Source organism: Falco punctatus (assembly GCF_963210335.1).
Source record: "Falco punctatus genome assembly, chromosome: 10".
NCBI classification, from domain to species: Eukaryota; Metazoa; Chordata; class Aves; order Falconiformes; family Falconidae; genus Falco; species Falco punctatus.
The window spans coordinates 32673433-32686612 of NC_137590.1; the positions used below are offsets into that span (position 1 = coordinate 32673433).

At 37.1% G+C, this 13180-nt stretch overlaps 1 protein-coding gene across 8 annotated transcripts in view; it reads right to left on the reverse strand.

Moving 5' to 3' along the window:
- The window catches only part of USH1C (USH1 protein network component harmonin), a 54241-nt gene that overhangs the window by 11979 nt on the left and 29082 nt on the right, over positions 1-13180 (reverse strand). For 2 of the 8 annotated variants that reach the window (XM_080405530.1, XM_080405529.1), the window contains exons 16-20: positions 10956-11108; positions 10464-10580; positions 8076-8330; positions 6116-6172; positions 2720-4600 (exon numbers count right to left, since the gene is read on the reverse strand). The exons of 5 other annotated variants lie outside the window; for them this stretch is intronic. In XM_080405530.1, the coding sequence (XP_080261656.1) occupies positions 4382-4600; positions 6116-6172; positions 8076-8330; positions 10464-10580; positions 10956-11108 (801 nt within the window). In that variant the 3' untranslated portion in view covers positions 2720-4381. Of the gene's footprint in view, positions 1-2719; positions 4601-5801; positions 6173-8075; positions 8331-10463; positions 10581-10955; positions 11109-13180 lie in introns of those variants that run through there. One more of the 8 variants, XM_080405531.1, reaches the window with a different exon arrangement.

Consider the following 13180-nt stretch of genomic DNA (forward strand, 5'->3'; position numbering starts at 1 on the left):
CTAGCAGGAGCCACAGGCACACACTGAAAGTTTACGAAGTCTAGCAGTTTTCATGCACTAGGACTGTCTTGCATCTGTTTTAGAAACTGAGTAACAGGATTAGAAAGGAAAGTTTTAGATCCATGGCCAGTCAAAACAAGAAGTACCACACAAAACACGGAAAATGTTATTTTACTTGTTTTTTGTTAGATCTAAATGATGAATTGTAAACCACCATCCTTTTAAACATCTCTTGTGGCTGCAAAAGAAAGAGAATTGCCAAACCAGATATTAACTTTTTGCTGTAAACAAGTATGACCTACTCACAAATAATATCACTGCTCTTTTTGCTCTTCTAGGGACTGAATCACACTTGCACTTGTTAGCGCTTGTTCCCTATACTGTTTCAAAATAAGAGAGCACACACAGTGAAATAGTACTGAATACGAAGAGGAAAGAATTCTAGAGAACCTACATAAATAATGCACATTTCCATACCACAAGATTTCTTAAAAATATTTTCCAGGACTCCTTTTATCCCTAATTTCTACAGAATAGTGATGGGGTCTCTTCTCTGATTTTTGAAAAAGTAATTGGGGAAAAAAATAATGCACAAAATACTAGACAAATAGTTTCCAAAATACTGAAAAGTCATGATAAATATATGTTACACATCTAAGATTTGCTCTTCTGTCAGGAATTTCCTATATTGAAATGTGAATTCCATTATTAATTCCCCAAGAAGCTGATAAGCTGAAAGATATGTGTATTTCAGCTCATCCTGAAAGAGGAAATTACCTAAATACCAATTATTAGTATAAGCTCATTCTACTTAAAGAAAAATTTCTCCTGAATTTAATTGACTTATTTCTGAGTAGTCTTGCTTCAATTTGGGTATCCACAAGTAATTTCACAATATTGATTAACAACTGCTGAATTTTATTTTATTGTGTAAGGGTTCAATGATTTCAATCCCATATTGATTCTGGTCTTATTTTGCTTCCAGTGCATTAACAATATGGCACACTGTAGTTTGGAATCACTTAAGATACAGAACCTCTTATTATGTTGCAAAAATTTCCAAAAATAAAATGGCCTTTAAAAAAAATTTTTATATATATATATATATATATACACACACACACACACACACCAACCACTCCTCACACCTCTCCAGCCTCCACTCAAAACCCTTCATCAAGTCTGGTAACCTACTTAAGTTTTCTGAAACAAGAAAAACTTTCTACAGACTAAACTACAGTATTTACACTTCCAAACTCAATTTGCTTTAAAAAAATGACTATATATCAGTTTCACTACTGATTCTGTCAGTGTCCTGTAGTCATATCCTTACTTAGAAAAATATATCTGTTCCTGAATTAAAGATTTTGGTCTGCGTTTAATTAATATAAAGAATGAGTTTTTGTATTGAAGGACTTTTGGGCAAGTCTGGCAAGACCTTCCACAAAACTCTTCAGTCCCTCTGTAGTCACTTTGAAAACAAATTTATTTTCTTTTCAACACACATGGTTTTGATATACCTATGGCAAATAATAACAGCCATCGCACATCTTACCACACAGTACCTAAGCACCTGTCTCTGGTCCCTTGACTGCAGTCCTGCATAATGAGGCTTCAAATCTTGAAAATTAGAGCAAAGCTTAAATATCCATTCTTTCTTTCAGAAATGCTGCCATCTAACCACAAAGGAATAAGGGAGGAAAAATCTTTAGCAGCAAGCTCATCAAAGCCTTCTAACTCACACAACAGGATGCTTGTGATAGTTGGGAGAGCAGAGACTAATGTTCATGTTGGTTTTGTTTCTCTGAAAACCCCACCACTAAATCATAACAATCATCTCCTGTTCTCTGAGCCAAAATTTAATTAGCTTTGCCGTGAGTGTATTCCAATTCACTCTAATACAGCAGAGACAAACAGTTCACACTGATTTTGACTCAGACCAGCCTGCAGCATTCAAGGTCACACTCAAGGTTTAATCCTCACCCATCGTTTCCCTATTTATAAAAGTGAGAACAATTTAGTTTTCATGAACTGCTAAAAGACCTGGGAATTCTAACCTCAATTTCATTAATATAAAGACTTAAGTCACAATACAGACTTTGCTGTTCCTGTCTGGCCCAACTACCTTCCAGGTAATGGGAACGTTTGACCCATTCTTACACATGTTTATTTTATTCTTATGTTCATGCTTTTTATCTTTACTAGTGAATTGCTCTGGTATAGGCTCACTTAATTAGCTCTTTAGAATCAAATAAATTCATTAAGACCCATTTCTAGAGTTTGGTACTCAGGACAGCTAAATTCAGATAAAAATAAGGTAGTATAAGTTACACCCATTATGTCATAGTAAGCCTTAAAGACTCGAGTTCTAGAAGATGTGTGAAATCTAGCAAGACAAGAAATGGGATAGCAAAAGATACTCTGCCTTTGATGATATTTCCCTTTGCTAAGAGAAGCTGAACCGGTCCTGTATCTGAACAGCTGACTTCAAGTACACATACACACACACACACCCTGCAAACAAACAAAAGTAATTCCTTCCGCATGAAATCCAATTGGAATTCTTAGACATTTCTGGAGGTAGGCAGTTACCTCCTTGTCTGTTTTGTCATACACGGGCCTTTTCATTTTTTTAAAAGAAGTAGCCTCCATCTTTACGTTGGTATCCATGCAAGTCTCACTCCCTTACTGCAATGAAGACCCAGTAGCATGTGAAGAATACTCTGTACTGCATTAAGTCATAAATGGAAGTAAGAAGCAGGTCTACAAAACCAATTTGTAGACTGATATTTCTCTCAAAGTCCTATCAGAATATTGCTCCCACTGAAATTATGATCTTCCAACTAATATAAGGTAGTTTGGGAATGAGGATGATTGACACCTGAAACAGTTTAGTAGACTTGTGAGTTGGAAAATGTGCATGCATGAATTAACAAATAACAACAAATTTCCCCATGGAAGTGGATCTTATTGCCAATTTCTCAAACTAATTGTCAGCAGTCAGTAACATAAAACCAACCAAACAAAAAACCCCAAGCAACATTTTCAATTTGTACCAAGACTGTCTGATCACACATAAGGGTATTACCGATTTTGCAAACTAGTTTATATTTGCACACCAGGTATTTATTTTCAAGAGTGAGATTATATTAACTGCAAATATGATTCTACTCTGTCTTTTCCTCCCCTAAGGAATTTCAGATCCCTTAGAGATGCTGAATTACTGAACACAATCAAAATGAAAACTCCAATGCATAGTACTAAAGGAAATATCTGCACTGGATGGTTTTGCATTTATTTTTATCTTGTGTACCTCCCTTCTCTTGAACAACTTAAAAAAACTGATTTCATTTAACATTTCAATCCATTTAAAAAACAGAATTTTCAAGATGACTATGTCTGTAGGAAAAACTGGTTACTAAGTATCATTTAAAATTGTTCAAAAGTAACTAGGAAAATAAAAGAAAAAGAGTATCTAGATTATTAAAGCAGAAAATGACAAAAAAATCCATTGCACTTTAATGAAAGAGAGCTAGGAATACTGTGCGCATCATTTACTGTCAGATATAGCATAAGCTTGTAATTAAATAAATGAAATTAAAATGTGATGTTTTTTCTACCACTTCGAAAGCTCACGTTGCAATACACTGCCTTGCTCATATAAATGTATATATACATGCATGTCCAAACACATGCATATAACAGACACACAACTCTAATTCTAACAGCATTAAGTCATGATGACCCTCAAGAATAAATACTACTAATTGGTCCACCAGCTACTTTAAACGAATTTTCAGGGCTGTCACTTGGGTGTTACCAGCTGTCAGAACAGTATTTATTTTATTTTTTGTAAGCCTTGGCTCACCTTCCCTCATATACCACAATTCGCAAACACGCTATGTGATTGGTCCTAAAATATTTAGCCTATGATTTTTTTTCATTTACCTTTGAAAAAGAAATGGAAAAGAAAAAAAAGAACCTGATTGCGAGTCAACTTTGCAGTAACACTGCACAACCACTATATTGGTGTCTAAGATACAACACCACATGTTGTTTTCTCTAGAAATGAAACGATGAAGTATGTATCTAATTTCAAGTATGTTCATGATCATTTACAAAGGAAAAATACAGTACAATTGATTTTTACTCTTTCATTTCTGTCAGATTAATTCACAATTTATAGAAATAAAAACCAGCATGTGAATAAATGAAAAATAAGATCTACAGAGTCTAAGGCTCTACACTGCGCTGGAATTATGCACCCCAGTACAAAAACTGTCACTACAAGTGACTTTTAGATCATGGGGAGGAGGGGGAGGATAAAATACACTTTTGTACTTACCATTAGTGATCACTTGAAAATCTACATGAATTTTAGTTAGCAAAAAATGAAACAAGCATTGATTCTTTGAGGAAAAGTCATAAACAAATCCCACAGTAACACAGCACTGGAAAAAAAGAATGTCAAAAGGCTTACCAGGGCTTCCGATTTAATTGTTGGCCTGACCATAAAGTTTGGGTCAGGATGCAGCATGACTGGTTTAGAGACTACTGGTACCCCTGGATGTCGTTGAGTAGGAGGACTTGGAGCAAGTTGCTATGGGGTTAATTTAAAGAAAATTACAATTCATAACGTAGTTCGTGCAAATCCATCATTTCACCAAGAACGCTTCAATTCAAACAGTTTATGGTAATGAACTGAATGACACTAATACAACAAAAGGCTTACAGAATTATTTTAACTAAGACTTACAAAGTCAACAAACCAAAACATAATTTCTCTTGCATCCAAATCGTAGCTTTTCTCCCTAAACTCCTCACTTCACCAGCAAGATTATGGTAAAATCTCATCCCTGCTTTTGGCATTTATCCCATAAAGGCAATGAACTGAATAAGAAACTACAGGGGGAAAAAAAATGCTACAGTTGAGTGTAAGAACATAGTGAACCTGAAATGAGATTTTAACTAATCTGTTGCTAAATAGACCTTGTAAGATGAAATTCACCAGGACTGCAGCGATCAGCTTTCCACAGAGAATTTCAAGATAGCTTATCTTGACTTCAGAGCAAGGGTTAGTTACGCTAATTACCTACCCTTGACTCTACAAAGCGTGGATACCCAGAGACATCTGAGACATAATCATGCAGCATGTACTAACCCCATTGTACACTTAGTCAAAATTCCCACTGACGTCAATCATAGTTTTATTCTAGAAAAGAGTTCAAAACTGAGCCCCATGGGTTTAGTTTCTGACTTAATCCCAGCAACTGTCTGCACACTTTTTTCAGTGTTTCTCATAGGAAATGTGATATATTCCAGATATCACTCATATAGTACAAGCTGTATCCTCTGAAATTATTTAAATGGCTTCCAGCAAATTGGTTAAGCCACTTTTTTTTTTTTCCTTGGTAGGGGAATTTTGGGCATGGGTTTGTCTCTCTCCCCCCCCCCCCCCCCCCCCCCCCCCCGCCCCCATTTAAAAAAAAAAAATTTGGAACCAGATCTTTTAAGTCCCTGTGGATATCCCTCAGCTAACATTGTTCCACACCACAAAATACATAGTATTGTTAAGCTTTCTGATCTTAAAAGAATCAGCAGGTTCACAAATATTGACCCGTTTAAGTTGCACTGGAACTGGATGATTCCTCCTAGAGTTGCACAATTTACAGACAGTCTTTCCTACAGTGCCTCAGAATGGGGAAACCTGACATCCAGCCATACTTAATCAAAATCAGGGCAAAGAGTTATCAAACAGATGTTTCTTCTGAAAAGAAAGCTTACTTCTTAGAACTCGTTACATTTAAAATATAGTTTGGTCCTAGCTCCTTTTGTCTGTCTTGACAGAAGAACAAAGTCTGTGCTCCGTGACATGCAGACAACACACAAACATGGACCATGTGTTGCTGAAGTGTTGAAATATGAAGTTCTCAGACCACTAAGAGTCACTTCCACTACCTGGTATTAGCTATCTTGTAACACACCAATGGATCCACACACATGAATGCAAGTGCTGAATTTTAAATAAATTAACCATGCAGAGTCAAACCCTTGACATTAGCATTACATGGGAAGTTCATAAAACTACAGCCATTATTAACGGTACACGACATACCAGCGGATTGCTTGACACAGAAGATACTTTGCCGACGTGGGAGGTGCTTCTTACAACCTAAACAGTAGCAGACTTAGTACTGGGTTCATATAAAGTATACAGCTAGCAATAATTTGGAGAAACAGATCCATTTATACCAGGTATTTTAATAGTTAGTTGTCAAGAATGTAACTGACAGGATTTAATTCCTTGTCAAGTATTTGTTCGAGCTGAATTTAAATGATCTAGGAAAAAAACCCCCACTTAGCAACATAGAGATGATTTACCAGTTTGAGTAATATTAGAAAAGTAAACTTGTGGGACAAGAATTCTCTTTTTTTGGTTTTAGCAGGCGTAAACACAAGATATTTAATCACTGAAGTCAAATAAGTGCACCGCTGCTTCTTATCTGTGGTGTTAAAAACCAACTTGTTAAAAAGCAGCAAGGATAAATTGTCCAGCTTCTGATTTTTCTTCCATTTCTGAAGCCACAGCAAGAATACTGAGTTATCTACATATAAACAAAGCAGCTTTGGCTCAGTATTAATACATTGCTACAAGTTTAATCTTTCCTCACGTACACTAATTATATTCAGTGAAAACCGACTTATTTTTGAAGGCTACATTGTTGTTGTTGTTACCAGATGTATTTTTCCTGAATTATTAACCTCTTTAACATATCTAGCAATGAAAAACTGCCAGAAACACATACACAAATATAAGTGTTTGGGGTCAGATCCAATATGGCAGTTCCTGTATTTCTTCTTCTATCTGAATATTTCTATTAACATTAGGAGAACGTATTTCTCCTCTGAATGCTAGTATTTTGTACACTTGTGTCATTTTACATCATTTCTATTTTGCAAGTAACTTGGAAAACCTGTTAAGTATAAGAACATCTGACATCTCCATTTCAGTGGATCTAGCATATTCTTGACACTTCAAACATATAAACTACATAGATCAAGCACTATCACAAGTCTACTTAAGTTTGTAAGAAGAGAGTCATAGTTCACATTAGGGCAATTATTCATGTTAGATATAATCTGTCAGTCCCCCCCCCCGAAGTGATTAACTTGCATATCCTTTCCCACTCCAACTAGAATCATGCAAAGGCAAAGCCTAGTATTTCCAAGTAAACATGCAAAAAAAATGAACACCAACAATGTAGTCAGTCAATCCATGCAGAAAAATGAATAGGAAAGAAATGACCATACGGAATCCTCTTCTGCTGTTTGAAACACACAATAACCTTCTGCCACAAAAACAAGTACACTAATCCCATACAGGGCTTAGCAAAGATAATTATGGTGAAACAGCTGCCACTTCTCAAGTGAGCTGTGGCACAAGACTTCTTACATTTGATCATCTTTTGGACTGAGATTGAAATAAGGATAAAGTCAGAATGTTTTCTCAAAGAAATCTTGAACTCGGGTGGGCTAAAAAAGTCAAACCTGATTACCATCTCTTGCTCATTTATAAGTATTTTACTGGTAATTTATACAGTGTTGATGTTTTAAAAGTTTGACTTTCTGATTTTAAGCTAATTTTCTTTGTCCACCTAACAAAGCAATTTGATGACATATTTCAAACACTTTCACAAGTCATTTTCACTGCACAAATATTTTTCTTAAATTTAACTATGACTTAAATCTGCTGTTGCCATTGCTTTTTTTAATGTATGTTTAAACATCCAAGTCCAAATTGTCTTTTTAACTGATACATTCTGCCCTAGATACCTGCATGTGGTAGGATTATGTGTGTAGGGAGGAGAAAGCAAAACCTCTTGACTTAAATGTAAAATAAAATAAAAAGTACTTCTAGACTGCATTCAGTACTACAAAACTACCTCATTCCTTTTTTTAACATTGCATATGACAGATGGGTAGATCCAGTGGATAAAGTGGGTGATGGAGCAGGGCAGGGAGGCCAGGCAGGGGAATGGTAAAGGTGCATGCATCCAAACAGATCACGAGGTCACCTGGGAAGCTGGTGTTACTGCCAGGGCTGGACCTCTTGAAAGTGGAACATTTGATGTAGGAAGTGCATGAGCTGATGATGCTGGAGTAACAGTGGGGGGGGGTGGGGGTAGTGGAGGTGGTGCCACACGTTGTTTAGGCTTGTCAACTTCATCTAAGTTTATATCATCAAGATCTGTGGTATGAAGCTGCAGGCCACCAGCAAAACGCCGCATTGATGTGGCAGAAGGAGAAGCAGAATGACGTCCACTTGCCAGCTATGTGCAACAGAACAGAAATCTGCCTTAACAGTTCATCTGCCTGCAACAGCTCTGAAGAAATAAATGGCAAATCCTAAAACATCGCTCAGCCTAACTGCTCCTGCACAGGAAGCTCTGGGCTTGTCCCACACAGAATATACATACACTTTTTCTCTAAAAGCCTTTTTAAAAGCACTCCCTGGGATTCCCAAGAAGTGTTGTGACAACAGCCTTGGCTGTTGGGACAGGGGGAATGACACAAAAAAACCAAACGAAAACACACACCCCCCACCCCCCATCCAAAACCAAAAAGCAAACACACAAAAACCCCACCTAACTGCATGGAGACTTCAGAAGGTAAAACCATAGGACAGGACAGATCACAGAACTCTTGCCTCTAAGTCTTGTGAAGAGAAAGCAAGAACCACTCCTTGCAAAGGTGATTATATAAAGAGAAAGCAATTGAAGATAGGCCCTGAAATTCCATGCTATTAAAAAAGGGAAAGGGGCTAAAGTCTGGTGTAAACATAACCAGACATTAATACAAGAGCTGCAAGTAAGCTTACACAGCTAGCAAAAATTTTTAAGTGCTATGAAATTCAGATCCTCAGGAGGTTCTGGACTTCCTCATTTCTGCTTATCAACACCAGATGCATTGTGGGGCTAACAAATTCCAGAGTTCGAACTAAGCAGCTCACCCAAAAAGTAAGTTTCTATATGTGAAGGATTCTACATTTGCTGCTAGAATTGCTAATGTTTCTTTTACCAGTGCTCAAACTGATGTACTTAAGACAATCCAGTTGATACTCTTGTGTTTAGCCATTTTGTAGACCCAGCTGAGGCATGAGCTCTTACAGACACATGCATCAGTCTAACATAACAACACTTCCTTTGAGCGGGTATCTCTGTAGACATTCTTTGGGATCTCCTTATCTGCCATACTCCCCCCCCTTGGTACTAAAAAATAGGTATTTCTTTGACAGAGGTCAAGAGATCTTGACTGCTCTTGTACCCAAGTAACAGTTCAAGCCTGTAGTACCTGAATGTTGTTCAGCTGTACCTATCCCCCAGCAGCATTCTGGTTTTGCATTTTGTACAAGTTTAACTGCTTGGGTAGTTTTGTAAAAGAACTGTAGTAGTATATTTATGTATAATGTAATAGAAGAATTGATGGAGCAAATACAGCACAGAATGCTTGTCTTAAATAAGGGTAGAGTTCTGGAAACAGAACAGTGATTTTAATCTGTAACAAACCCTCTCACTTTACAAAGTAAGTGGGACAAAGATCTTGCAGAACACAGGCAGCCAACTTAATGTAGCAAGAGAAAACTCAGCATAATCATTTCACTGTCCTAGAGACCTGCACCAAAGAGCCACACGGGTCTGAACCTGAGGCCAGGAAGAACAGACCAGCTGCCTTTTTCAGAGCTGCTCCACACTGACCCGGAGGAAATTCATGCGAGAGCGTTCCCCAAGGGTCCCCTTTGCGGCTGCAATTTCTCAGGGATCCCATGGGAGTTCAGCAGATTGCAGTGTTCCTCTTGAAAGCAGCTGTGCTTGGAAGAGAGCCAAAGCAGCAGGACGGTGGGAAAGCCTCACTCCACATCTAGAACCATCAGGCTCTAAGGCACAATCGCTATCTTCAACTCCCTTCATTTAAGGGGGCAATTAATAATACAAAACCAAACCCTATTCTTTGGGAGTTTCTTATGTTTTCTTAACCTGTATCTTTATTCCATGCAATACAAGGAAGCATCCAAGAGCTCATTGTCAATTATGTTTTTATTTTCATGGGGTACTAAAAAAATATGGCTGGGTATTCTAGTCTCAGGCTTTTTTCTTGGTAGTACGTCCCACCTAGCCCAAACAGCTCATGAGCCAATCAAATTTTGCAACGCCAATATACTTTAAAAGGACAAAATAAAGCCAGTTCATTAAAATAGTAAAAAAAAAACCCCTCTGTAAAATACTGGAACAGGAAGTGCTATAGAATGTAATTCAACAATTACTGACTTTTTTTTTCCCCCCTCCAAGAATGAAGGCTTTAAGGGAAAGATCGAGACAGATTTTTCTCTGCAAGCACCTGTTGCTTTTAGGAGACTAGTGAGTTATTTAGAGATCATGCAGTATATGGAGAAGCCAGAATTTTACCTCAGGAGACTCATTCTCCACAGAGGAAATCTGTTCTAAACGTGTCTGACAAAGTCTTTCCACCCAGTGCTGCACCTTTTCTGATTCTTCCAGATCTTCTCGTTCCGTCTCAGATACCTTAACCATAACATCAGTGCATGAAAAAAAGTTCTAGGTATAGTTACAATATAAATATGTTTCAAAAGTATGAAATGCCATTTAAAATAGCTTTAAAACTAATTAAGCTTGAGAATGATTTCCTATGTTGCTGTCTTTCAATAAATTCATCACTACACATGGACACTCATTAACTGCAAAAAGTATCTTCATTTGGGCAAAACCTGACTGTAGAAACAAGCTAACATGGGAACAGAGTTTTGCAGTGAAACAACAATTTTTTAAACTTCATTGTCTTTTACATAATTAAACAAGTGTCTTGCTAAGAAAATTCCACTAAAGATTCAGCTCATTTTTTCAATATAATTTTGCACTTGATAGGAGAAGACAACATACCTCTTGCACGAGACGATTTATCTTCAGTTGTTTTTCTTTCTCCAACATTCCTTCTTTCTCTTTGGCAAGTTTTTGCTCAAACTCCATTTCCTTTTTATTCTTCTTCTGTTCACACAGACTGTCACTTTTTGACTTCTTTCGCTCTTTCCCTTTCTGGGAAGTTTTGATGATTTTGTTTTTCTTTTTTAGTTAAACAGATTTTTACATCAGCTACAAACATTGCAAACCTCAAGCTCAGTACATGAGTGCCTGCCTTGAAAATTTAATTACAGTCTATGCAAGTACAGGGTGGTCTTCTAAAAGACTATCTAAAGTCCATTTCCCCAGCAACTTGTAGGAAATGAAGCCTTATTTGGAGGGCCTCTGCACAGTCACATAAGTTGGACAAGATTAGACAGTTCAACATTTTTGCTCCTCTGCAAAGTTACATTATTAGGGCACACCGGCCCACTTTGAATATTTAAACAAGTTTTGGGTAGGTCTTGATTTGCCACTTCTCTTTCTAGCATTTTTATATAAATAGAAGACCAACTGCCTTCAGGTGACAGATGCTCATGTATAGGTAGATGTGAATATTCTATGCATAAAACATCTTCATGCCTATGTCCTAGAACCAGCATCACATGCCTTAATATAACTGAAATAAGCAATTGTAATGAAAAAGCTTAGATCAGTACAGAAACGGAGTTGCTCCCAGGAAAGAACACTGCATCACGAAGACCAAATAGCTCCTACCAACACTGGATAAAAATCTAGTCACATGAGTGAACTAATACAGCACAAAGCAATTCTAAAATTTTACACCCTGCTCATTTCTACTTTAGTGATGTCACATTTCTGCTACCCTCTCCTGCTTGTACTGGTAGGGCCTAGTTCATATTGGAAAGCCCATCTCCTCCTTTTACTTATGGAAAAAGTAAAAAGAAGGAGCAGCTGGCCACTTATTGTCAACTACTACCAGTGCCCAGGGAGGTTATGCTTCACATTGGATTTTGGTCTGCTCATTTTTATCAGCTATTGCCATTTCATGGTGGTTTTGGGAATTCAAAGCATGAACATGCTTCACCTAAATAGTATTAAACATCTTCCTTCAAGCTTTTACATTTAATATTGATAATAAAGCCTTGGAAAACAGGTATTTCCCCTGGCAGCTACGAAAGCCAGTTCTCCCAGTCAAGCAGTTAATTGATCAAAGTACTGCTGAGTTCAGTGGGATGTTGTCTATTGCTTCATGGTTAAGTGGTGGTGGGAATTTTTTTTTTTTTTAATGAATAGTTTTTGGAGACACAAATAAAAAAAGCTTAAATCTAGCTTTTCATGCTAATAATTTAACATTAATATAATTCTGTTGGTATGCTTTATTCAGGAATAATTATTTTTTACCTTAATAACTGCTCATGTTATCTTATCCTCTAACAAATTAGAAGACACATTTGATACTGTCTACTAAACGTAACATCTGGCAAGTCAACCTGCTACGTATCAACATTTGAAAAATTACTGAATTTAAAGGCACACTAAGCAACACACATGCTGAAGTGTGAATATGAACATGTATCAGTCACTGAATGAGTCACCCTTTCCATCCATTTTCCCCATGGATTCAGTTTACTTCCTGTTATAGACATTTTTAGTATAGACTGAAATTTTGTTTTTAAAACAAAACAAAAAAAAATCAGTTAGCAATCTGGAGCACAAATATTCATCACTTCCAGATTTAAATCTTTTGCTTTTAGAAATATTTTCAAAGTAAGTCTTTTCAAGCTTCTGGTCCACACACTGGGTAGTAGAGTTCAGACAGGAACTGGGTAAGATCTTCATTACTAAATTAAAACGTATTTGGATGCTCTATAAACTTTGTCAGCAGCGATACAGAAGTTCACCTATTTGTGTGAAGAGACTCAGTTTTCATTACGTGTATTTATAGTTTTTCAGATAGAAATCCTAAATGTACTGGCTGTCACACAAGTTACAGATCCGTGATGAGTTACAGTCACTAGCAGTGTAAAATGGTATCAGTGCACCATCATTTCCTGTTCTCTAATATTAAGGCAAAGAGGCATTTCATGTCCATGCAGGTGTAAGTGTCAACCATTTAGGACCGCTACAAATACTTCAACTGTCAGACACAACCCCGACCTCCTCAGGCACCCTGAGTTCTCAGATGAGACATATGAACTCTTCTTGATGCTTCTACCCCAGTTAAGTACTAGCAGCCATCACAC